This window comes from Apteryx mantelli, chromosome 1 (assembly GCF_036417845.1).
Source record: "Apteryx mantelli isolate bAptMan1 chromosome 1, bAptMan1.hap1, whole genome shotgun sequence".
In the NCBI taxonomy this organism is placed as follows: domain Eukaryota; kingdom Metazoa; phylum Chordata; class Aves; order Apterygiformes; family Apterygidae; genus Apteryx; species Apteryx mantelli.
The window spans coordinates 102455490-102482715 of NC_089978.1; the positions used below are offsets into that span (position 1 = coordinate 102455490).

A 27226-nucleotide genomic window follows, 5' to 3' on the forward strand; every position below is an offset into this window, starting at 1 on the left:
CCTCCCGACGGGCGAGAGCATGTGACCGGGAAGAGAGGCGGTGCGGGGGGGGGGAGGGCTTCGCGGCCACGTGACAGCGTGCGGCCGCCGCGATGGGCACTGCGCTGGACATCAAGATCAAGCGGGCCAACAAGGTCTATCACTGCGGGGTGAGTGCGGCCGCGCGCGCGCGCGTGCGGGGCTGCCCCGCCCCAGCGCCCCCTGCCCCTGCCTAACGGTCCCAACCGAAGCCTCTCACCCAACAGTTCTTGCGTTCCTGCTGCGGCGGCCGTTACCAGGCCGGAGCTTCCCCCCGGCCTCCCCGCGGCAGGCGGGGGGGGGGCCTCGGAGCCCCTCTTGGTTCCTCGGCTCCTGACCCGGAGCGGGAAGGGTGCCGCGGAGCCGGGCGCGGCCGCAGAGGTGGCTGCGGGTCCCGGTGGTTGCCGTCGGCTCGGCCGGGGGCGTGGCGGGGCTGGGTCTGTCCGCCGGCGGCTGGAGGCTGTGTCCCGGCTCCTGGCTTTCCGCTGGGGCTTGCCGGCAGGGTGTATTGGTATCATGCTTTTGAACCTCCCGGCTGCTCTGAAGCACGGGGATGCTTCCTTGGCGGGCGAAATTGTTCACCTTTTTCTGTCTCTTTCTTTGTAATGAAAGTTTTCTATTTCGCGTCGGTTCTCTTCCATTGTCAAGTGCGCTGGTTCGTACCTGGAGACTGCACTGTCCTGATTACGTGATGATAGAGCTTTTAGGGGGCTTGTGACTTACCTGGGCTGTTACTTTTTATATCGTATTAGGGGAAAGTTTTATTCCTGCTCCTGTACAAAGCTTTCTCAGATTGATTTGTTGTTCTCCTGTTTCAGTGAGTCATTGTTTCGATAATACATGTGGACCTTCAGTGTAACACTATTAATAGGCAAATGTTATCTGAATATCAAGTACTGTCGTGCTGCTTAGCTGAGATATTTTGCTGGGCTGAGAGAGTCCTGAAGAGCTTTGTGTGGGGGCTCTTTGTGAGAGAAAAGGTGGCTCTGTACCTTTGCTAACTGCTCCCTAGCTGACTTGATATTGCAGAGGACCACGGTTTGTGGGGAACTTTCCTTCTCCCCCCAGCCCTTTTCAGTCCAGTTTTTCTTCCTTCCACTCCTTCTGCATGATTCCCCTGTAGGTTCCTCCTCAGGACAGTTCTCACTGACCTCATGTAGCACAGTTGTGTTCTGCTCTGGCACTTCTTTGAGAGTAAGGCCTGGTTTTGGTCCTTCTCTTTCCCATAGCTAGAGTGGCAATACCATGTAAGTACCACTAACATGCCTTTGGGGAGGACAGCAAAGCTTCAGGAAGGAAGGAGTGAGGCCCTCTGAAATGTGACAGTTTGGAGCTAACCTATGGGCTAATGTAGCATCAACTGTGGGTATTTCTGTACTGCAGCAGTAATGATGCTTGATATAGCATACAGATACTACCAGTTGCTGTTACAAACTCCTGTAATAATGTTGTAACTGTTCTCATGCTCTGTAAGAATTGTGAAAATATCTTGGGCTGTTGTTTGTACCTGATGGGACATCTCCTCTTAGATACAGTATTTAGGCAAGAGCAGACCTAATTTTTTCACTTGGGAGGAGATGGAACTCTTGGGCTTGGGCTGTGGCTTTCTTTCATTGTGGAAAAATTCAACGAGAGCAGTTCTTAAGGAATCACTTGGTTCTGTTTTCAAGATTTATTTTCTATTGCTGTTTTTTTCCAGAAAATGTAATATTGTTCAATCAGAAGTTTTCAGGTCCAATTTTGCAGGTATCTATTCAGCCGTGTACTTCCACCATACCTGGAATCATTTTCACATAGCTTTTTCCATACATTAGTAGTTTGGCTGTTACAGTGTATAAAGCATGTTTCAATCTCTTGAATGTTTTTAATCATTAAAAACTGCTTTAAACAAATTTTAATGGAAGTTATTGAGCATCTGTTTTGCTATTGTCAAATTATCTAGAAAATGATTCTGAAGCTAAATTACCATTTTGTGAATAACATATCCCTTTAGGTGTGGTGTCAAAGTGGTAAAGGCTATTTTCTGCATCTCTTTGGCATTGTTTTATTAATACGTGGTTTTAGATGGTCTTAGTTATTTCAGTATTATAATGCTGTGCCTGTCTTCAGTTTTTCCACTTGACTTACTTTAACTCACTGTGAACTGGGTATGTTTTAATACATGGAAGGGCTATGTCTGCTGTCTTTAAGTCAAAATTAAATAAGACTTTATAGTAAGTATATCTGTCAGTATTGTTTGCTTGCTTCTATTTTAAATCCAAGTGAAAAGGTTTATAATTTTGGTTCATTGACTAGATCTGAAATTTGGAGATAGGAGTGATGTGAAAACACAATGATGAAAGAGCTGTGCATTAGAAATACAACATGAATTATTGATAGAAATTCCCTAGGCACAGACAAGGAGTTACAGATTTCTTTTTAATTAAGCAGGGAATGTATTCAGCTTTTCTTTTTGTAGGAATTTTGTGATTGCTGTACACTTCAGTAACATCAGCTATGCTAATAATAGCTTCAGTACTTTCATTAATGGTACTTGAAAATGAAGGGATTCCTTTAAAAAAAAAAAAATCGTAGTTCACCCCAGTGTGTCTGTCTAGCTATTCATCTGAAGGCAATAAGGCTACTTATTGTGAGTTATTTTTGTTTTCCTAATTTATTTAAAACTACATTTGGATATGAAGGAAGGTGATGTCTAAATTTATGCACTGGTATTGTAGTCCCTTTGTTATGCCTATAACAGCTTAATACAATAGCACAAAAAAACTGCAAAAACATATTGAGCTTTCTGTGTCATAACTTAAACATCGAATGCCTTGATTAATGTTGCTTGAAACCATGATTAATCCAGCATAACTCCATAATGTCACTCTTTCCTAATCGTTCAATTTCTTCTGGATCTCCTTTGCTGACATTATTGACTATACAGTAAGGCAGATCAGGGACCTGGACTGTACATGGCTGGATGGATACTCAAAAAACCAAAAAAGTAACAAAAAACAGCACACCTACACACGCACCACCCCCCTGCAACCCCCCCCCCCCCCCCGAAATCTGTTCAATCAGTTCTGTAGCTGTGTGAGGATTGTGCTAGCACAAAAAAGGTGGTAAGACTGCACTTTTTAGTGGCAGTTTGAATTTTTGCTAGATTAAAGCGACTGCAGTCATAGCCTAAATTCTCGAGACCAGGTATTCCTGTGTATCTGTTGCAACAGGCCTATTCACTATCGCATAGGAATGTGACAGCCAAACTGAGTTTCAAATATAACAAAAGATACCCTTTTCCTCTTGGGAATCTCTTCTCAAGTAGGGTAGACCAAGGAATATTTGATCTGGTCAGTGTCAGAATGGACTTGTGCTGGATGTGGAGGAAAAAGTAACAGTAGAGAGATGGAAATCTTAGTATTGTGTCAAACTAGCAAATGATAATTCAGTGGGACTTTGATTATTTAGCATGAAGCAAGATTAAACAAGAGCTTCAAACTGCAACTTGTACAAATGGCTGAAGTAAACTTGTGGTATGTGTAGCTGGTTTCCATCAAAAGCAGTCTAAACGTGCAGACTCTTGATTGTAGTGTTTCATAACCTATTTAAAAGTTTAATGAATAGTTTAAAGATGTTTCTGCAATGTAACTTGGATCACATTCTGTAATAAATATAAAGAAAAATCATTTTAAGTGAATTGTTACAACTTAAGTATGCAGCTTCTTTCTTATGCTACCAAGAGAAAACTAATTCTCCTAATTTTGAGCTTGAGGCTTGATCATAGACTTCAGTGCATCCCTCTAAATTTGACTTGGAAGATACGAAAAGTCGGGTTTGCTTGATTCTTGCAAAATATTCCATGCAAAAGTTGGGTTATTGACATGAATTAATTCTACTGCACTTATTTTTGTTTTAGACCAGTAATAGTTTTCAGCAGAAGATAAATACAAGCAAAAGCTAGATGATAATTATACAAGTCTTACCACCATCGTACATTTTTGTGGTTGACCAGCATTTAGTAAAAGTACAAGTTACAAGAGCAGAAACAAGATATAGTCAGTTAAGCTTCTTCATGAAAGGGTGGAAAAGAGTGATATGAGTTATACAAATATCTTTAGAGGATGCATCTTATAATTAGCTGCTGTCTGTTCATTTCTACAAAAACAGTTGTTTTCGGTTAACCATCTGCTCTGTTAAATCCAGCTGAATTCAAGTGTCTTCATTGTTTGAAACAATCTCCTGTGCTAAGCTGAAGTCCCTTCGCTTCCTAAAAATTTTTTGCTACTAGGTACTGAGTAACTAACAACTTTATTATTTGTAGTTGCTCTTTGCTTCTATATTAATTGGTCTTTTTTAATTGGGAAAAGTTAAACATAAATTTAATAAAATAGTTATGTATTATGCAAGTCTGTGGTTGTTGCTGCTTTTTAAAAGGAAGTTGATTAAAATAACACTGTAATAAACAGGAATTTCTATATTGTTTATAAGCTTTACAAACTGGAGAAACTAAAGGCCAACTCAGCAAACAGAAGAGCTTTATTTTGTCTAGACTTTATTTGAGAAAACATGGTTTAAACAAATTAAATTGTGGGTCTAAACCAAGTTTGTTAATTCTTGGACCAGAGTAACAAGATTTAGAGATAAAGATAGGGTGCTTTTCCTTCATGATTGGGATTTAAAAATGAAAAAGGCAATAAAGTGGCTTCAAATATAACAGCTCTGTAATATCAAAATAAAACTTACTACAGCAAAACTGTGTTTAAGTTTGTAGGAACAGAAAATCTGCATTCAAGAGTATGTGTTTGTTTGAAGTTGGATGTAGAGTTCTGAGGCTCATTTAATAAACTCTGGAATGCTGGGGAATGAGAGGGGACTGGCACAACCAGTGATGTGCTTTATTTAGAAAACCTAAACAGGATAACTAGAGTAACTGTGGCAGTTAGTCTAAGACTGATAATTAAAAGACATATAGGCTGAAAGGGCTGAAAAATGCAGTGTACAGAGAATGGCGCCATAGTTAATGTCAGTTAAGGCTTTTTATGACAAGTGAGTGTGAAATACACTTAAGTCAGAATTGGCCCAGAAGAAACCCCTTTTCTTTTTTTTAAAAAAAAGGAAAAAAGCAGATTTTCTAGTAAATCTGAGCATTACAGTTTTATAGCATCTAATGACTAGTTAGTTGTGTCTAACAGGCTTTTTTTCTATTGAATGTGATCAGTTTCTTTGTCAATAATCAAGAATATATAGTTAAAATTTGCAGGTGGCTCAAATGGGTAGAGTAGCAGAAGTGGCAGAAAACAATCAGGAATATTTAGTAAACATGACTTACGTGAACTTAATGTGAATCTTAACACTGCCAAATGTATGCACTTACTTCTAAAAGTAAGGGCCTGTGATGTGGAAAATGGAATCTGAGAGGAAACCAAGGCATCTAGTTGGGTAACCAACTGAACATGGACTCACACTCTACCAAAATAGTGAAAAGCTTAAAACTGTGGGTGTTTAGTGGATATTGAACTACAGAAATATTAGAGAACTAGACTAGAGAAATATTAAGCCTTTCTAAATGGCATTAGACTGTTCTGAGCATTACTCTCTGAAAACTGTATAGCACAATTCAAACATTCTGTAGATATCAACTTGCCCAGTTTAATATACCTTTCAATTTTCCTAGCGGCTCAGCACAGTTTCACATTGTTGATTGTTCCAGTCCTCAGCCACCAGACTCTGACAACTCTGCCCAGAAACTAGAGAAACAAGGGATTGTGCTGTTGAATCAGATGATGCACATGGTCATTTTAATTGAGACTTAAGTGTCCATCTTTTTGGTGACTTCATGTGCATGTTTAAATATTAAGGAACTGACAACAGAAGGCTAAACAGCTTATTTGGGGTCATGAAACCAAGGTAATATTCTCACAAGAATGTTACTGGTTGCAGTTTAGCATATGCACCTCACTTCTCTATCCACATTTCACATAATACACTGGCCTTTCACTAAGTGGATATTTTTTTTTAGATGAACAATTCTTAGTAGAACTCTACTAGCTTAGTTCCATCTTGTGATGTTTTATCATCACGCAATGAAGCCATGTGGAGCCCCTAGTAAATGTGGAGGTAAAAGATATGTGAAAGCAATTGATTGTAAATTATTCCATTGTCATAACTGAGATTTAATTCCAGTGGTGACTTTTCCTGCTCCTCTAATTTTGTGGTATTAAAGATAAAAATGAACTCCTTTTGATACGGACTGAAAACTGTACTAGTTAATATTAAGTGATATCATGTAACGTTTGCAAATACAAGACAAAGCTTTGTCATAAGTTTCATGCTGGCTATGATGTTCGTAAGTATTTGAACATCTTAGTAAGCTTATTTTAGTTCTTTGATTTGTAATTCTTGGAAGTACAAGTATGCTGACAGCTTTGTATTTAGAGAGGACCCAGTTTTCACACAAAAAGAGACAAGGGAGCTCCTCTTCAGAAGAGATATAGCAGGCTTCCCCACACACATTAACTCGAAATATAACCTGATCTCATAGTATGTAATATAAACAGTTTAAGTAAAAAATAGAGCATCTTTTATTGAAACTTCCCTCTGTCCAAAGCTAGTGATTTTTAAAGAGTTTGTGTTAGAAAGTGTTTTTGAGTTGTCCTTTAATTCTTAGGAGATGTTGAATGTTGAAAGAAAAATTGATACTTAACTTCAAGCCATTCTTCTCCCATTTGCCCCAAATACACACAACCTTTCTGTGTGAAACTGTGTAGGTGATAGCTTGGGAATAGGTTGTTGCTGTATGGTAGGAGATTGGCCTTACTAAATGAAGGAGTTCATATGTTCAGGGTCGTCCTTGCTGCTTATAGTTCAGCTGTGCTCATTTTTGATGCAATAACCTAATTGCTTGTACTAATTAAAGCCTGTTAGCAAAGCAATACAGTATTTAGGTCAGCTTTTCTTCACTGTCCTTTTGTGCTTGTGCCTCCTGTTCTTGGCATTTCCTAATTGCTGCAGGTCCTCTTTTCAGACTCGCAGTATGTCAGCCTTCTCTGTGATGCTTCATGTTCTACTGCTGTCTTGTTTTGCTTCGAACAGCCAGACCCATTTGCTATATTGTCATGCTGTACCACTTGTAAAATTCAAATAGCATTTGTCAGATGTACATAACTAGATTGGTTTTAACTAGTCAAATGTGGAGAAAATAGTCTGAGTAGATGATTGGAGTGATCTGTAGTTTGGTATCTAGTTTGCAAGTTTTGTGAAGGTGCAAAGAGTATAACTCATCCAGCAGAAGAAAGGGCTAGCCCAAAGAAACTTCAAGTCCTCAAATTACTTGCTGCTGCTTCCAGATGTGTATGAATGTTTGGCATGCAACACCGAATTGGACTAGACTCTATATTGTAGGAGAGGGGAAGGATAAACGTATAGGGTATGTAACTGTAGAAAAGCAACACAGTTCATTTTAATTTTGTGTGTGTGTGCGTGTGTGTTAGCACTTCTAGATTGGTACTTGCAAGATGCAGTGTTCTTGTGCAAATGCAATTTTGTAGGCAAAGCATATTTAATGGGAAGAGTGACATATCTCTTGAGTCATAAGTCTTTGTCTCTTAGATTCAGATAGACTTTTAAATCATTTCCCATGTAGCCTGGAATTGGGTGTATCCTATTTCATTTTTTCTGTAGCAGAATTACTTTTTCTGATCTTTTCTGCTTCGCTCCTGATGCTGGCCTTATGCTCAGCTTGGCCATGTTTTCTACGGCTGTGCCTTCTCTTGCATTTCCCATGTCTGACTGTCCCTCTCTTCATCTAAAATTCTCTTGGAATTTCACCCTAACATGTGAAATGGAACTTGTCTACTACCAACTGAACTGATAGTTGTTTGTGAGGTTATTCTTCCTTTTTTGGAAAGGAAGATCTCAAAGCTTTGAAAAGCATATTGAAGCTCAGACTTGTGAAAGGAAGAGGAGAATAGCTAAGGAGTTAATGTTAAAGAAAACAATTTGGAAATACAGAGGTCTTTTGCTGATATTGCTTTCCTCATCAATATTTGTCCTTTCTGACAAGGTTAAACTGTTTTCTGGGAACAGTTTCCTTGAGTTGTCTGAAAATCAGCACACTGCGTATGCCACTGCAGGCTGAGTAACAGCAATAGAAGAAACTGATTTAAATGCATGTTTTCTTGTTGTCTTTTCTCCTATTAGGAAATTCTTTCTGGAGTTGTGATCATAACAAGTAAAGACACAGTCCAGCACCAAGGTATCTCATTAACAATGGAAGGATTGGTAAATCTGCAGCTTAGTGCCAAAAGTGTGGGTGTGTTTGAAGCTTTCTATAACTCTGTCAAGGTAAGACCTGTGCAGGTTAATATCTTTAGCAGAAAATTTTTGTCTGTGTTCTTAAATCTTTCCTTAATAGTTTTCAGGTAGTTATAACACTTTGCTGTATATGAATGATAGAAAGCGGAGAAAACTCAGCGTTCTGTCACTATACTGTGAGATTTCGGGGGAGGAGCATGCACTAGATGCAGAGTTTTCTTTAGGGCTGAAATGTAGTAACATAAATAGTATGGTTACTGGAGGATACTGGAAGAAGCAGGATTTTAGGGAGGAAAAAAAAAAAAGAGAGAGAGACAAAAGGTACGATTTTTAAAACAACCGAGTTTAGTGGGACTTGTGTGCCAAATCGTCATCCCATTGGTATCTGCAGAGCCCTTGAGAGTGTGTGGTGTTCGGCATAATACAGGACCTGAACTGGTTCTTCCATGCAGCGTGACACTGCACACAAATTGCTTGCCTGCAGAGCTCCTCGAAGGCCTTTGTACTGCTTTTCTGGTTTTGGAAGTGTGATCTAGACTCTTGACTTGACTCTGCACTTGAATTTTGGAATCTATCAGGGCAAATAATCTGGGGCTCTACACAAACGTGGCTATACTGATTAAAGGCAAGGCTGGCTATGTTTAGAGGCAGTATAGCTGTATTTGCAAAGTAGCTTGCCTGAGTTGGCACAGCCTCAGTGCAGAGCCTTTTGAAGCAGTCTTCATTTGTATCCTAGTTAATTTGTTCACAGTCTGAATAATCAGCCCATGAATGACTGAAAAACAGTAGAAGCAAAACTTTTTTTATTCTCATCTAGCAGAGGGAAAAGACTGGGTGCAGGGGGGGGTGTAATCTTAAGGCAAAGCTGCACTGAGCATGCCTCTTTGTAACAGTGTTGCATCCCTTTTCCAAGTGTGAGGTCTGTATTTGTTGATTAGCTTTCTTCTAAGAAAGAAATAAAAACTTTTTTGAGATAAGAAGAACTTCCTTTATGATGTTTCATAAGATGGGCTAAAATCATCTAAGCCACTGTCTTCAGTCAGCACTGCTTCTACTGCTTTGGTTTTGCTCATTCTGGCTGATTCATTTTACTAGACTAGTGGAAAGGGAGGGGGCACTTTCAATTTTTGCTTTGGTATTGGGTTTTGTTTTGTTTTTCTCTTCCTGATAAACCAATTCATTGGTTTACCTTACTGACAGGTCAGATGATTGTCCAGTTTGGCACAAAAGTATAGCGACGTGGAAGAACAAATGAGGATTAGCAGGCTTCCCCAGTAAAAAGCCAAATCATAGTTAACTTGTTACAGTGAGAGACTAGTGCTAACTATAGGTCTTTAGGGCTGGAAAAAGGGAGGAAGCAAACAGCTAACTGCTCAGCTGGCACGTACATACACTTGTCAATTCCTGCTGCTGCTATTAAGAGTCATAACTTGGAAAATGTAACTCTGCTTTCCAAAGTGCTTGAGACTCTGCTCTTTAGCTCTTTAAATATATCCAGCCATTAATTTGACACAACTGTGAAATAGATCACAAATAGTTCTCTTGAGGAGAAACATTCTTAATATTTCTTTCATTGTAAGACTAGAGAACTGCATATCAGAAAGAAATGCTTGAATTTTTGGAAATTCAGGAAGTCTGTTAGTTTAGTGGATGTTTTTGGTTCTTTTTGAAATCATGGAGCTACTGCTGTGCTTCAACTTAAACCTTTTAATATTTATCTTTGCAGCCTATTCAAATTATTAACAGCACTATTGAAATGGTAAAACCAGGAAAACTGCCCAGTGGCAAAACAGAAATTCCTTTTGAGTTTCCCTTGCATATGAAAGGCAACAAAGTTCTGTATGAGACATATCATGGCGTCTTTGTTAATATTCAGGTAAGGCAGTCATATCTGTAAATAAAATCTGAACTTTTATTATCCGCTGAATGTATTCTAAAGCATCTCTTATTCTGTGGAAGTAGAGGAAATTACAGCAGATAAAGTTCTCTTTTTCATAGTGCATGTCTTAAAATATTTTTTGCTTTTGTCAGTTTGGAGAATGAGCAGAAAGTTAGAGATCCTTTAAAGTAAGTAGCTTTTAAGCATTTCTTTATTAATATAGTATTCTTCCGATGTGTACTGTATTTTCTATATATAACTTAACATAAGACTAAAAAACATGATACACATTAACCTACAGGTACCAGTCTATGGGTAGTCTCTTACTACCTTTTTTCAGTTCCTAGGAGTCAACATTTCCTGCAGTTAACACAACACTCCCTAACTGTAGCCATCAGGATCTCAGAGTCCCGTTGATATATTGCTGGGTTTTAAGATTGTTGCAATATCGGTTTCCTTTTCTTTTCCAGGGACCGTAAGCTTTTTCTTTGCAATAGTTGATGTTAATGAAAATGATCAGCTGTAACATGGGAAGTGCAGGAAAGAATTAAGAACACAGTTGGAAAAGGAGGGTTTAGATTGAGAAAGGACAAAATATTTGCCACACTGGTTAAAGCTCATACAGTTCTTATGCAGTATGAAACTGAAATCTTACTTACATGTTTAGCGTGATATTTTCATCTAGTTGTGATTTTATGGTGAAAGAAGTTGCATTTCACATGTTGTAGACACTCTGTAGTGCATAGCCAAAAATAAATGTACTGTTAATCTAGTTTCAGTGAGATCTTGTTAGCATAGTAAATTAACTGGTTACTGCTAATAATACTTTAAAATACTAAAAATGAAGTGGACTGACTTCCAGATCCATCTTAGACATAGGCACAAATCCTACTGGAACATAGCTGCCTTGTGTTTGGAGTCTGTTTTCCTGTGTTCATTTGTCAGAAGCATCCTCTAACTAGAGGAAATCTTTCCATCGCTTTTTGTTTCAGGCCTTCCATATTGAGTAAATCTCCTAGGAAAGATGGCATAAGTAGAACAGTAACAAGATGTCTTGCCTGAAATACCTGAAGTCAGAACTATTGTAACGTATCTGACCACTCCTTATGCAGTAGTCACATTACAGCCATTATTCAGCTAAATCTATTCCTTTCATGAATAAAAGCTGCACCACTGTTTACTTTTATTCAAAACAAATATATGGCTATGTAATTTTATAATGAAGACTCAAATCAAAGTGATGAGAGCTCATAGCATCTTCAAAAACGTAGATTGTTTCCTTCTTGCAGAGATGGGGAGTAAAATTTTCTGCCTGAACCTATGTATACAGCATGGTCGTAACAGAGTCTGTGGAAACAGAGTTTTGAGATTTTACTTTTTTTGGTTAAAGATCATCTTACCAAAGGGTGGTTGGTTTTTTTTTTGTTTCTTGGTTGGGGGGAGTCTTCCCAGCTCTCGAATGTACGCATTATGTTAGCTCATCCTTCTTACTGAGGAGTATTTTTGTGTTTTCAAGAAAAAGTTGAGGCAGCCACTAATGAAAAGCTTTCAGACCAATGCTAATAAAATATCACTAGGTTGTTAAAAATATATAAATATATATATATATACATATATATATATATAGTCTTTCCTTGTAGCTCACTGAGACAATTAGCTTTGACACTATATAAAACTGTTGGTTATTTAGCTGAACTGAAAGTTTTATAGTAAACAGTCTTGGATTTAAAAAAAAAAAAAAAACCAACCTATTAGCTTATCAGAAGTAACTAAAAGAATAAAGAGTGTAAAATGCAGGAGGGCTAGGCCTGTAAAATAAGGCATTCATTTCTTGTTAAACTCCTTAGACCTGACCTTGTTTTCATGGGATACAAAGTGGCACTGGTAGAAAAGTCTCAGATGAAACACTTTTATCCAATTCTTAGATATGCAGTCTGTCTAGACCTTGATTTCCATGTGTTTTTCAAAATAATGTTTTAGTGAGGTGATGTTTTAGGTTTTACCTGCTTACCGGGCATCTTTTTAGTTACTTAGTTTATTATTGTGCTTGAAGATGTTATTGAAATTTTAGATTGTAAGTATACTTTCTGAGTATTAATGTTGTTATAGACTTATACAGTTGGCTTCCAATCCAGCAATATTAGCTGCATCTAGATAGTACACTACTTTGCAACAGTGGGAAGGATTTACATGCCAAAGAAAGAGCTGTGTGTTATATGCCCATATGGGAGCTTTGTATGTTGAACAAATGATCATTATCACTTTAATAAAACTCCTTCTAGTCTTGTCTGAATGTGTCTTGCCTGTTGTGGTGTTTTCGTTGCGACTTTTTTTGTTTTTGTTATTGTTTTCATTGTTACAGAGAAAATCATGATCCTGTTTTTCATGCTTTTCGGCATAGTCAAGTAGATGATATTTTCTCAGCCCTTACAAGAAAACCCTGTCTGAAGATCTGGCACTCAGCTTTCAAAATTCTAATTTACCACTCTATATCTAGTTTTGCCTTCAGGTTACTGGCAAACTCCAAATTACGTTTGACATTCTTCAAGGTCCATTAGAATTTTCCAATTTTTCAGTACAGAGTTTTAGTTAATTCTGAAGCAAGTTGAATGCATGTTGAATGCATTTCTAAATGCAGGCCCTCAAAGCCATTTGTTTATCTTCCCTTCCTGTCGTTTGCTCTCTTCCCTTCCTGTCGTTTGCTCTCTTCCCTTCCCGTTACCTTTCCTCCCACAGGATATTACTTAAACTGTGTATTTTATATATGACTGCCTTTAACTTCATATACTGCTGACAGCACCCAGGATGAAGAAATTCCCTTGTTTTTTGCCTACGTTCAGATGTTTTTTTCAAATACTTCCCATATCTTTTTTTCAGTCTTGGCTTTCTTCCTAATGTAGCATTTGTTGTTTGTGGTAGGTGTGTCAAAAATGGTGCCAAACAGGTTGAGTTGCTTTCCATATTCCAGATAGCTTGCTTGTGATCGATATCAGTTGTTTTAAGTTATGCTTTAATGGTAAATGTTTGTTCTGTTTTTTTCGTCATTCTCTCTCAGCTACACAGCTTCTTTTTACAACCTGAGGATAAACTGTAATTAAAAGGTTAATGATTAGGTTTTAGCCAGCCTTTGTGATTTTTTTTTTTTTCTTCCCTATGTACCCTAAAGATGAAAATATAGTCTCTCCCAAGGCTATTTAAGGTACACTGATAACTGATAAAACAGATACATAGATGAATTTGGGGAACTTTAAAGTCTGGCATTTTTTAGAAGTCAGGCTTCAATTGCTTAAAAATGTTTCTCAGGTTTTAAATAAATCAAAGGAAAGAGTTTGTTTGCTTTCTAACTTGTTTATATTTGTTACCCGTTCAAACCAAGAAATGGAAGAATAGACCACAAGCAGTACACCGCCTATTTATCTTTTGACATTTGAGTAACTAAAGGTGCTGTTTAAGAGCAGCTTCAGAGACATCTAAGTCCTGTGCAGTTGAAAAGCAAGCCTCTTTCTTGATCTAGTGATTAATATACTAGCTGGGGGTTGAATATCAAGATTCAAGTCTCTGTTCTCATGCAGAGACCTTCTAATTAGATCCTGATGGGGAGGCTGTGGGCCAGACTGCAAGGGAGCTGTTTTTCCTGCTGTCCTGGTACCCCCTTATTTCAGACCGGGGAACTCGGTGTAATGCAGTGCAGCTTCAGATGGTTTGCACACCAGGGGATAGTCTGATGGGGAAGGAGGTGTGCTCCTAGGTCTCGTTCTTTCAGACATATTCAGGTTATAAGTGGTGAGAACGCCTGGACTAGAAATTAGGAAGCTTGAGTCCGTTAGTTTGAGCATACCTGTGTTTGTCAATTCCTCATCTATAAAGAGGGAATATAGAAAAAATTCTCTAAGGACATTGAAAGAATATATTATAGATGGTGAGGTGCATGGTTACTGTGCTAACAAAAATCATACTATTTCTCAGCCACTGGTTTATGGCTCCCTTCTGGGAGGGAAGAGGGGGGGAAGAGGGAGGAAATGGGCAGCAAGCTATTGAGTAGTTACCAGCAAAATTAACCTTGTTCCCTGACTTGCTGTACCTTGTTGCTTTTAAGTTCAGCTTCTATAGTTAAAGACAGATTCTTATTAAATATGCTTATAACTGTTACCACCATTACGTTTACTGTAAAATTAAATTTAAAGTTAAAAGGGCTGTGAATATATCTTACCTGCTGATAATCACTTATCCAATGTATGGTGAGCAGTGCCATTATTGATCTCAACTGAAAGTAACTTGGGTGCTCAGGCCCCACAAAAATATTACTCTGTCAGTGAATTAGTCCCTCAGTCTCATAGGCTGTTATTGTGTGTTACTATAATACACAAGAGATGAAAAGCATTTGCAAGTGATGATGGGACTGTAAATGCAAACACTTTTTCATTTGGGAGCATCTAAAATCATTGTATATCTTTTATCTCCTCCCCTTATGCCCCCCTCCCCCTATCACTGGTATATGTTGCCTGTTAACCTGTTGTAAATGAAGTGTTAGATATAAATAACCAGTAACCTTCTGCACATATACAACAAAAAGAAGAAAAACTAATAGAGATAGAGGAAATCTTAATTAAGGCTCCTCTTTTTCTCCCCTATCTCGTTCTTACCAGTATACTCTACGGTGTGATATGCGACGTTCTCTGTTGGCAAAAGACCTGACTAAAACTTGTGAATTCATTGTCCACTCACTGGTAAGAATGGTTCATGTTAACTATATGAAGTGAACTTTTTTTCTCATTTAAAGTGAGCTTCAGCAGTGTTGTTCATAAAAACAAGTAACAGTACTGTAACTTGTAAAACATGTCTGATGTGCATGAGTAAAAGAAGCTAGCCTCAAAACAAAAACATTCACTAGAACAAGGGTGTCCTGTCTACTGAGAGTTTCTTCTAAATAGAATGACACCTCTCTTTTTCTTCATTTAGAGAAGTCTTATTTGGTACAAGTATGATTTAGATAATAAGATGCTTGTATTCATTTTATTTTCTTACTCATTCTTTTCACTTCTGAGACAGTGGTGGCATTAGAAGACGAATATTAGAGTGTTCTTCTAAACAGTTTCCAATTATCTGAACATTTCTTAGCCAAAGGTTCCAGGCATCCTCAATGCCTATTGTAGAAACGGGAGTGCATTGGTAAAGAAAAAACACCTAACTTCTGTTCTTGCAATGATTAACTGTGATTTAGAGCATTAACTCGAAGTGTCAAAGTTAGGAGTGCAACAAGTTGGAAATAAGTTTGTCAGCTTAATATTACTAAGCAAGCCCACAGTTGGCAATACGCTCAGATATCCAGGGTAACTAATGTTCAAATCCTGCAGTTAGCAATACAGAGACAGCCTTCCTCCTGTGGCAATATCATTGTGGGATGAGATTTGTCTGTCTCACAAGAAATGCTTTGCCGCTTGTTATTTGGAGGTTCCTATCTCAGCTTGTTGTTTTTAGTTTATGTTGGCTTATGCACATGCCCAGAGCATCTGATATCAGTACAGACTGTGCAGGCCTAATTAGATACCTCTTTTTTTCCATCCAGAACTTGCTAGAACATACTGTTTGCATCATTCCTTTGAACTCTGTAACAGGACACTACATCATTAGATTATTTTTGTCTTACTTATAAATAATGGTGGAAGTGCATTCTTTTAGTTCTATGGTACTTTTTTCAAAGATTTAGCTAGGTGTTACATAGAGGCCTCCTGTTGGTAAGATTTCATTATTTTCTAAAATATATTATGCTACTTTATATTGGGCCATTATTATATTGTAAGTAAGCCACAGTTGTCAAAATAGTGAATAAATTATATATTATGCAGTTTCCTGGTTTTATTTCTTGTTCCAAGTATAGCACTTGTTAGATCATGAGTCAGTAAATCATGCTGAATCTCTCAGTCAGGGTGAATTAATGAGGTTTTACTGAACATATAATTCTCACTGTCAGTGCTCAACATACCATTTCCTTTAACCTTATTCTTTGCCAGAATTTGTCAGTTACAAGAAAATACAGTCAATCTTTCTGCTAGTATCTTCCATCTTGCAGCTGGGCAGCAGAAGCTATTTTGAATTCTTAAGTAGTGAAAGTAAATTCTAACTAAGGGTTCAAGTTAAGCCCATTGGTATTAGAGCTCTACCAGCTCTCAGTCGTGCACAGCTGGGGATCTTATAATTGAATGGTGCACTGGTCACTTACTTTACATGTGGGGGGAGTGAGGGGAAAACAATGCACCTCACCGAGATAAGGATCCAGTTGGTGAATAAGTGAAATGTGTGACTTGTCTTGCTGATACAACGTATGGGCAGCCATCTCTGCAGAGCTCTGAGCCCATTCAGCCACTTTTGTACAAACTAACTTTTTGTTCTTGTGATAAATGGTGTAAATAGATACTAAAAAATTATCATAATGTGCCCTCAGAATGGCTCATCTAGTGTGGAAAACTAGCCTGGAGTATTTTCCAGGCCTAGTTTTGTTTGCTTTATATAGTTAAAGAAGCTAAAACTATAACACTGTAAAATCAGCACTATAGTAGATTCTGTCAACTGAGGATCTCCTAATAATTTAAAGATGGCCTAAGAGACATGAACTGGGTTTTTTTTGTTTGTTTTTTTTTGAAAGGGCAGCAGGTAAAATGGAAGAGTAAGGGAGTTCAGAGTGCTCACAGATAACAAAAGGAAGAGGGAGAATTTACAGAACATATTCAGAGTAATGGACCAAGCTTATTTACAATTTTCCCCCCTTGAATAAATTTGCTAAATACTAATAGTGAAAGGAAACATTACAAGTGACAAATGAGTTGTAGTTGTTTGTAAATACTGAAATGTAAAATCGAGCTTTGTTCTACAGCATTCCAGGATATGCTTCAGAAGATTAGCAGTGTTTGAGGGGGGGGGGTGTGGGGGTGTGTGGGGGTGTGTGGGGGTGTGCTGGCTGCTTTTTTTTTTTTTTTTTCCTCCAGGTAGTTTGCAGGTGTCAACCATTTGTCTTCCAATGTAGGTAGGGCTTATGCCAGTGATTTATGAATGGAGCTCTTACTGTGGTTTATTGCAATGGCAAACACAAATCACCAAAACTTGATGTGGTCCATTTTCTGCACATTCAGAATTGTGACTTGAATTTAGACAATATCATTAATAATGAAGGCAGGAAATGTCAATTCTTTTATTATGTAGATGCATACTTTCAGCATTAACAGTTCTAAAAATCAGCCTCGCCAACATTGCTTGACTTCATTGACTTTTTTTTAGTAGTCAGCATGTGTTTTGTAAATCATATAGTTTACAGTTTAACTTTTTCATTACTCTGTAGTCACAGAAAGGGAAGCTGATGCCAAGCCCAGTAGACTTTACAATTACCCCTGAAACCTTGCAGAATGTTAAAGAGGTAAGTTTCTTGTTTTATATATAATGCTCAAGTAATTCTGAATGAGAGCAAGAAAATTATGATTAAATGCATTCCTGTAGGTAATCAGTTCTTTTCCTTTCCTTTCTTTTTTCTTCTCTCTTAATTTTGTAAGCAATAAAGTAATCTTGCATGTTGTCTTCTGGTTGTGTGACTAATGTAAAGTGGAACTTTCTTCAGTAATGGTTAAGCAGTTTTTTCATCTTTGAGCGCAAGATGGCAGCAAAACAAGGAAAAACATTCTGTACCATATGCAGCAAGATCCTTTAAAAATGTATTTTTCGACTTCTTGGTTATGCTGTCTTTACAGGGCCTGCATTGGCTTTGGGAAGCCCGTATGAACAGTATTCGCTCATGGCTTTTTGGTCAGTCAATTAGCTTTCTGAACACTGGTTTGTGTGTGCCCCCTGCAACCTGTTTTCTGCTTTTCCAGATATTCCAGTTGAGCACTTTTTTTGTTAATAAGACAGCTTTCCTGCTTTAATTCTCCCTTCTGCATCACCAGTTTAAGTCTTCCAATTCACTTAATTCTAGACTTCTGAAGTTGGACCAGCTCTTCCATGGTTTCTCAAAGCTTCAGTTCAAACATCTTGATCAGCCATTGGATTGTTTCATGCCATTGTTGACCTTATTCTGCATATTCACAAAATCACAGAATCATTGAGGTTGCAAGGGACCTGGAGATTTAGTCCAGCCCCCCTTGCTTAGAAGCAGGACCGTCTAGAGCAGGTGGCTCAGGACCATGTTGAGTCAAGTTTTGATACCTCCAAGGATGGAGACTCCACAACCTCTCTGGGCAACCTGTTCCAGCATTCAATCACCCTCACAGTGGAAAAAAAAGTTGTGGGGGTTTTTTTGTTTTTCTTTTTATGTTCAGTGGAACTTCCTGTATTTCAATTTGTGCCCTTTGCCTCTTGTCCTGTCACTGGGCGCCACTGAAAAGAGTCTTGCTCCATCTTTACTCCCTCCCATACACATTGGTAAGATCCCTCCTGAGCCCTCTCTTCTTGAGGCTGAACAGTCCCACCTCTCTCAGCCTCTCCTCCTATGTCAGATACTCCAAGCCCATAAGCATTTTCATGGCCCTTCACTGGACTTCCTCCAGTATGTCCATATCCTTCTTGTACTGGGGAACCCAGAGTTGGACACACTAACCCAGAGGTGGTCTCACCAGTGCTGAGCAGAGGGGAAGAATCACCTCCCTCAGCCTGCTGGCCACACTCTTCCTAACGCAGCCCAGGATGCTTGTTGGCCACCTTTGCTGCAAGAGCACATTGCTGGCTTATATGCAAATTTTGTCCCCTAGGACTCCTGGAAAAAGCTGCTTTCCAGTTGGTCAGCTTCCAGCCTGAACTGGTGCATGGGGTTATTCCTCCCCAAGTGTAGGACTTCGTATTTCCCTTTGTTGAACTTCACGAGGTTCCTGTTTGTCCATTTATCCAGCCAGTCAGAGGTCCCTCAGAAGGGCAGCACAACCATCTGCTCTACAAACCACTCCTCCCAATTTTGTATTGTCTGCAAACTTGCTGAGAGTTCACTCTATCCCATCATCCAGGTCATTAATTAAGATATTAAGCAATACTGGCCCCAGTTTTGACCCCTGGGGTATACCACTGGTGAGTGGTCTCCAGCTGGACCTCATGCCACTGATCACAATGCTTTGAGCCCAGCAGTTCAGCCTGTTTTCAGTCCTCCTCACTGTCCATTTATGTAGTCTGTACTTCTAGTTTGTACTTCATCAGTTTGGCAGTGAGGATGTTAGGGGAGATGCTGTCAAAAACCTTGCTAAAGTCAAGATAAACGGCATCCACTGCTCTCTTCTCATCCACCAAGCTAGTCATTTTGTCGTAGAAAACTCCCAGGTTGATCAGGGGTGATTTCTCCCTTGTAAACCTGTGCTGACTACTCCCAATCACCTTCTTATCCTTTATGTTTGGAAATGGTTTTCAGGGTTATTTGCTCAATCACCTTCCCAGGTATTGTCGCAAGGCTGACCAGCCTGTAGTTCCCCAGATCCTCCTTTTTAAAGATAGGAGTGTCTTCCTTCCATTCCTCAGGAACCTCCCCTGATAATCATGACCTGTCAAAGATAATCAAGAGTGGCCTTGCAGTGACATTGCCCAGCTCCCTCAGTACTCATGCCTGCATTCTGTCAGGCCCCATGGACTTGTGTGTCCACTCTGTTTAAATGTTCCTTAACCTGATCCTCCTCTACTGAGGGTAAGTCTTCCTTGTTCTAGACTTTTCCACTGGTCTTAAGGGCCTGGGATTCCTGAAGGCAAATCTTACCAGTAAAGACCAAGGGGAAGAAGGCAGTAAGTACCTCAGCCTTTTCCATGTCTCTTGTCACCAGGTCTCCCACTATATTTAGCAGTGAACCCATGTTTTTCATCGTCTTCCTTTTGCAGCTGGTATACTTGTAGAAAGAAGCCTTTCTTGTTGCCCTTCATGTTCCTTGACAGATTCAGCTCCAGGCGGGCTTTGATTTTTCCTAACCCCATCCTTGCGCACTTGGATAGTGTTTCCGTATTCCTCCTGGGTCACCTGTCCCTGCTTCCTACTCTTGCCAATTTTTTGTTTTTGTTTTTGGTCTGTATTTGTCAGGAGCTCCATATTCGTCCATGCAGGCCTCCTGCCACCTTTGCTTGACTTCTTGCATGTCAGGATAGACCACTCTTGAGCTTGGAGGAGGTAATCCTTGAAAATCAACCATTTCTCCTGGCTGAACTAGTGTTCTGCAGCCTTTGATGTCTCTAGAGGCTGATGGACACTGGAAGCATACATTTTCAAGTATAAGGATGTAATAGCTATTGATGGTAAAATAACTTTTGAAATGGCTGCTAAATACTAAGCTGTCAGCAGTCTGCTCTTTCCCAGTGAACCGTATTTCCACCTAAATTATTTTGTCTTCTAATAGTCTACCCTTTTGCTTAGCAAAGACTCAATGATGTGCATCTTGAGAAAGTCCTGTCCATTGCAAGCTCTTTCTTAGGTTTAATAGCAGACCCTGTTCCTTTCTTTATTTCAAGTACATAACCACAAAAACTAGGTTTTAAAACTTCTGCTCAATGGTATTGGACTGTGCATTAGTACAAGCAGTGGCATTGCATTTTTTTGCTCTGCCTATCTCAGAAAAATGCATGGGTGTGAAGTGACTATCTGGTGGACAAAGGTCTATAGGTAAAAATAAAAAAGTAATTGTTTTTGGATATTTTAAAATTTCAGTTCTCTGCTTTTCTGTAATTTGTAGTAGACCACTGGAAAACTAACTGGGAGATTTGCATTAGCAAAGCACAAAGAGATTAGATGGAAAAAAACAAAATAGATTTACTGGTGTGTTCTTGATTCTCATTTTTCAGGATTATGTAATGGAGTGTAAAAGATGGATCCCATGAGAGAAGACCTAGTTAGGATAAAATACCTAGAGCACTGACAAGAGTAGTAAGGTTCTAGGGGAAATATGCCTTTAAAAACAAAAAAAAATCTTGTAGACTAGGTTTGAAGAAAATGGCTTTGAGTTCTGGTTCTGAAAGTTCCTTTTATGTCTGTCCCTTAGGCCCTGAGCACGACAGTTCAGGGGGTAGTGATACAATGTCTCTGTGTAGCAGGGAAGTAAGCCTACATTCACTAATATTGCTGATGAGAAGAACCTGCTAGAGATCATACAATAAAAGAGCATTTTACTAATGTATCATAGGATTCATAGGACAGATTTTGTCAGGGATGTAACTTTTGTTATTTCCATTAGGAGAAAATACCCAAATGAGGTCAAGCCTACTAAGCATGTGAAGATACCTCTTTATTTCCCCCAAAGACTTATTTTGAGTAAAATGCTACATTCTGCAGAGGTGTTGGGGATCTGTGTGAAACAGTCTAAACAATAGCTGAGGAGAACTTTTCTGCCATTGCTTCTGGCAGCCAGGCCTAGAAAGTAGAACAAACGGATTGGGAGAAAAAAGTTTGTAAGAGAGTTGGTTTGGAAGAAGGGAAAATTGGATACATGGGCAAGGAAACTAGAAGCCACAAGCAAGTATGAAAGAGGTGCTTAGAAGGTAGGGGCTAATATCAACATGTCAATAAGGTGTCAGTACCTAAAAACCTGAGGAGAAAGAACAATAAGATTTACAAAAGAGGAGAAAGGTTGGAGCACGAGGCTGGAAGACTTTGAAGAAAGTTGAATGGTGAAGAAATGAGCTGAAGATGTGGTTAGAAAACTTGATTGTTTCAGTATGCTTCCTGCCAGAACTGGAAATGTAACTGGAGCTTCTGGCATAGGAGTTTCTCTGCTGGCAGAAAATATCTGTGATGCCTGTTGGCCTAAAAAAAAAAGGGGGGCTGATGAAGCAAGAACCCCACTGCATTCTCTTACAGAAACTGATTATAGACTTACAGAAACTTTGACTGTCATCCTCATTCAGTTATTCTTACTGCTTGGTTGTCTCCTGCTGCAACTAGTTAGTAAGTCTGTAGCATCCAGCCATGCTGACCTGAGTGTCAGGAGCATTGTGGTTTGCTTTTTTTATTATGTAGGAAATGTGCTTGTTGTTAAGATTGTTAAAGTATGATCCTGCATTCAAATTAGATCTTTATTGATTGTCCAGCGCTTTAACTGGTGTCTTGCACCAGTATGCAGTACAATACATCTTGAATTAAATGAGCATGTTAAATGTCCTTTTCCTCCCTCCCAATAGTGGCCATGAGAGATAAGTTTAAAATGCTGGGAAAATCACTGAAATGATAACCTTTATTGTAATCTGTGACAAAACAAGGCCAAAATGCAGTTCTTCAGAGCACTGGTCAACCTGACCGTCTTTTCCATTCCTGCCAGCCTGTCTCCTTCACCATGCAGTTCCCAACTTCTGGATAAACTGTAGCATCCAAGTCATGTCAGATCATCCCAGGATGGATAGCTCCTGTGTATGGAGTGAGTTGGAGAGATGCATTTCAGAAGCATAGTAAGAGATAATATCCTAATGCATCTGCATAAGGATGCCTATTTAAAAACATGCATTAAGTTACTTGAGACATTTCTGAACCAAGTTCTTGATTTTGTAAGTTTTCTACATATTTTGATAACTTTTCATCTTTTTCTCTGTAAGGTTGCTCTCTTCCCCCCCCCCCTTAGTCAGCATTCTGCTGTTATAGTTATGGTTTGTTTTTGTTCCCCTCCGTTCCCCTTCCCCTCTTTTTAGAGAGCCTCACTTCCGAAATTTCTCATCAGAGGTCATCTCAGTTCTACAAACTGTATCATTACACAGCCACTAACAGGAGAACTGGTAGTGGAGAATGCAGAAGCTGCAGTCAAAAGTATTGAACTGCAGTTAGTACGTGTGGAAACCTGTGGTAAGTTGTTCTGTAAATATAATGTGTATAGACTGCAATAATTAACAGAATGCTTGTACTCTTTGAGCTTACATATGCAAGACTGTCAAAAGTCATACAATTCAAAAGACCTGTTTAGAGAGAGAGAAAAAAAAAGTTTTGCACCTCAGGTAGAACAGTCAAAGCATTAATTTAAATAATCTCTATGATCCTTAACTCAGGAGCTCTAATATGTAAAGTTATGGTCAAAGGGCAAAATTTTTTGGGATTGTTCTCTGGTAAATCTTTGTGTGTTTGAATTTTGGCCATTGCTTTCCCTTTTCCCTTTCCCTTCCTCTCCTCTTCCTCTGAATTTCCTGCTTTCACCAGGCTGCGCAGAGGGTTATGCCAGAGATGCCACAGAGATTCAGAATATTCAGATTGCTGATGGGGATGTCTGCAGGGGCCTACCTGTTCCTATATACATGGTGTTTCCGAGGTTGTTCACTTGCCCTACACTGGAAACAACAAACTTCAAAGTTGGTAAGTATACAGGTTTTTATGCTGTACTGGCATCTTCCACTTGAAATAAGTTTCTAGTTTCACTTTAGCTTCTGGCAGATAATGGGAAAAATCACTGTCAACATTGCAAAAAAAAATGAAGGAAATACTTTTTCCTGTAGAGGTTCCTTGAACAGTATTGTAGTATGCTGTATTTCTTACAGATTGAGAAAACAGAGCCCAACACTCTTAACTAAAACAGTTATGAAATTACTAAGTTAGTTCTGACTAATAGAATTATATGATAGAGGGACTGGAGCAGTAGTGTAGTGGCAGGTAATTATTTTTCCTGCCAAAAAAATTCAGTGTGATTAAACACTTCAAGCATTTAAGTAGTAGCTCTAGAAGAAAATGCCAAGATGATCACTTCCTTCTTTTTTATCACTGAGATCTCCTTTTTCTATTCCTTCTCCTTTTTGTTTCCCATTCTCCTGCTGCACAGACTCAAAAGTACAACTATATGTAACTTTGCTTTCTTGAACTTCACAGGCCACTTCTTCCTGCTTATTTTTGCCAAAATCCAGCATTTTCATTAACAGACACTTAAAATCTAGGTCCCTGTTTTCCTGTCCCAAATACCGACTTCTGTTCTGCTTTACAAGTCAGATTTTCTCATTTGTTCAAATAATTACTGCAGAAATCCTCCGTGATAGCCTGTTATTTTACCCTTCTTTCTTCTGGAATCTGTTGGGTGTTTTTAATTGTATCAGACTCAAGCTACGAGTCTGTATTGTTAGGATCCTCCCCAGCTGAAGCTGCTTCCACTTTTATACTGTATCTCTTTGGACGAATGCATGCAACTAACTTTTCAGCTTTGAGTGCCTGTTTCCTCAAAAGCATGTTTCCACCTGATCTATACAGTGATTTTCACCGCAGTAATCAAGAACATTCCATTCTACATTTAGCACTTCTAGCTATTACATAGTAATTTATAGTGACAAATTGCTACTGTTAGTATATCTACTTTTGTTTATAAGAACAGCCTTCATATCCTGTTATGAAGATGCTGAAAAAAGATAACTATTATTATTATTATATATTATTATATATTTTGCTCTCTAGTTCCCTCCAGTTGTTAACTCTGCTTGATTTCGTATTCTGTCTCCATTTAGAGACATAGATCTGATCCTGGTTCTTTTTAGAACAACACAGAATATAATATTAGAGTAAATTTTCTTTTTAAAATTTCTTCATGGAATGCGGGGGGGGTGGTTTGTGTGTGTGTTTGTGTGTGTAACTCCGCTTTCTGTAAAGGCCAAAATAGCCTTAGAGTATTGTATTAAGTTCTATATATGCTGACAGCATTAATAGGAAAGAGTCTGTTTTCTAACTCTTCCACTTATTTGCTTCTATACAATGAATATTGTTGTGAGGACACCCCAAGCCAAAGTCTGTTTTAATCTTGATGTCAGAACTCCAGTATACAGTCTCCTGGTAGAGCAGAACAAGCCAAGGTTCTGTAAGGATGGTCCAAGATCTCAGATGCTGTGATTAGGTTCCATCTGGAGTACCTTGTTCTTCCCTGCATTATTGTATTACTTAGCTACAGAAAAATCTTGAATATTAGAACCGTGTGGAAGAGTCCTGTGAACTGATGCATCTGAGAGCAGGAACTGTCTGCTTCTGATCCTGCTGATACAATTCAGATTAATATAGAACCTTTTATTTTTTCCTCTTCCCCTAGAGTTTGAAGTTAACATTGTTGTCCTTCTGCATGATGATCATCTCATCACAGAGAATTTCCCTCTGAAGCTCTGCAGAATGTAAATAGCCACAGGAGGACTACCTAAGGATTTACCAAACAAGGAGAAAATTCTTCAGAGACAAGGCTGAATATTGTCCATGGATTAGTTTAACTAAAAACACATCACTTCCTCCTTTCTGCTGGTAGTTCTTATGTGTTCAGTCCTCTGTAAATCTTCCTGAACACTCTGCCTGTCTTCTCATGATATACTAAGCAGATGTATACTGCTGGTCAAGCCTTGTCACGTGTCTTTCTGAATTCAACAGCCATGTTTCCCCACTTTTTCTCAGACAAATCCTGAAGGAATGATTTTGGATATTTCTACAACTTGCACAATGTAGTAAGTTTCTCTGGAACAAGTACTACATTATGAAATACACCAAGTTCTTTAAAGACTTTTTAAACCTAGTAAGTCCTGTTATATACTATGTATATTATGTATGGGGGGGGGGGATATTGGACTTGTGATATAAGGCTTAATAGAATGTCCTAAGATGTAATAAATGGTGCTACAAAAATATAAGATGGAGTTGCATGAATATTGCAAGGTGAATATGAAATATGAAGGAACCAAGTGTGTTTTGGTCAAATAGGGAATATGAATCTGTATTCTTAGAACTGAAGTTCCTAGGGTTTTTTTTTGGGGGGGGGGGGGGTCTTTTTTCTTTTCCCCTTATTCATTGCACCGGCTCTGCAGAGGCTTATAGGCTTAGACAAATTATACTCTTAATTTAGCTTTGCTGTTTGCATGAATTAGCACTAAGGAAAGAGGACCAGTCAAAAGTTCTAGGCTGAGAATGTACTTCAGGTATTCTTTGCATTATAACATCTCCCTCTTAACCTTCTAAAGCCCAGTTTTGATGTGAAAATGTGCTTTGTAAGCTGTTGTCTTAGGAATGACTGTTAAGACAAACAGTGTGACTGCATTGTTACAGACCAACCTATTCTGCTGGCTGACTGTACTAAATGATACAAAAAACTGCATAAAAAGACCTTTTTGCTATGGCACTTTGTGCCTTTAGGACATGATTTGGCATTATATGAATAACATTCCAAGGGAGACTAACCATTCACTCTTTTTGAGTGGGTTAATGTTGTCGCTTGTGCAACTTGTTGGAGTATAATGTGTATGCTAGAAAGGGAATTAGTGAAGGAAATCATACTATTTTACACTTTTAGAAACTCATTAAAATGTTTGTACAGCTTAGACATCCATGTGAACAGGCAAATCAGGAACTAGATGGAAGACCACTTCACCAAGAAATAACCTTCCTGAAAATGAACATGTTGTGGACTTTGTTCTTTAAAGTTAACATAGCCACATTTTTCTAACCGTTAATTTTCAATATGACTTTGTGTAGGAAAGGTGACATGTTAAGTATATAAAGTGCAATATAAAGTATGAGTAAAAAGGTGACAACCTAAAAAGATAGAATTAAGAAAAAGACTACTAAAACTTTCCTGTAGCATTATCTGGTGGAATTGTCCAGCTGGAGACTAATTTTAAGTTTGGCTGTGGTTCTGTATCATCTGTATTTTAGGAATAAACACCTGAAATTTTATTTCAATGATGTGTTACAACATTCTTGTATTAAAACAGTATAGTTCCCCCCCCCCCCCCCCCCCCGGTCACACATTTCTGTAAGATAAGTGCAAGTATTCTGTTACAAGACCATGTGGGGGGAAACAAAGCCACTATTTTTATTTTACAGACTGTTACAAGGTGCCACCTGCTGGTCAAAGCAGCACTGTCAACTTCGAGATACAGAAATCATTTGAGATGTCCTGGCATTCATCCTGCCTCTGTCTACAGGAGCTGCAGCAGCTCCACTCCTTTAGTGCAGAACTACAGCCTGTAGCTTGTCTCTCTGCTGGTACAGCGATGGTCCCAGGGGAGTGATGGTATATAAAATGCTTCAGAGAGCCATGAGTGACTGCTGAAAATCCTGCTCTGGAACAAATCCCTGCTGTTCCCTACAATGCTTTTACTTTCCAGGAGGCA

At 38.8% G+C, this 27226-nt stretch overlaps 1 protein-coding gene across 3 annotated transcripts; it reads left to right on the forward strand.

Annotated features, from left to right (window-relative positions):
* VPS26C (VPS26 endosomal protein sorting factor C) lies at positions 1 to 26792 on the forward strand. Of its 3 annotated transcripts, XM_067298785.1 has the most exons (8): positions 2 to 149; positions 8200 to 8343; positions 10040 to 10189; positions 14839 to 14919; positions 17526 to 17600; positions 22811 to 22961; positions 23310 to 23462; positions 25165 to 26792. In XM_067298785.1, the coding sequence occupies exons 1-8, from the start codon at positions 93 to 95 to the stop codon at positions 25245 to 25247; spliced, it is 894 nt and encodes a 297-aa protein (XP_067154886.1). In that variant the 5' UTR covers positions 2 to 92; the 3' UTR covers positions 25248 to 26792. The 3 variants fall into 3 exon arrangements, with proteins under 3 accessions (XP_067154896.1, XP_067154886.1, XP_067154904.1); XM_067298795.1 differs by lacking the exon at positions 14839 to 14919 and having other exon boundaries at positions 1 to 149; XM_067298803.1 differs by lacking the exon at positions 10040 to 10189.
* Positions 26793 to 27226: the final 434 nt, after the last annotated feature.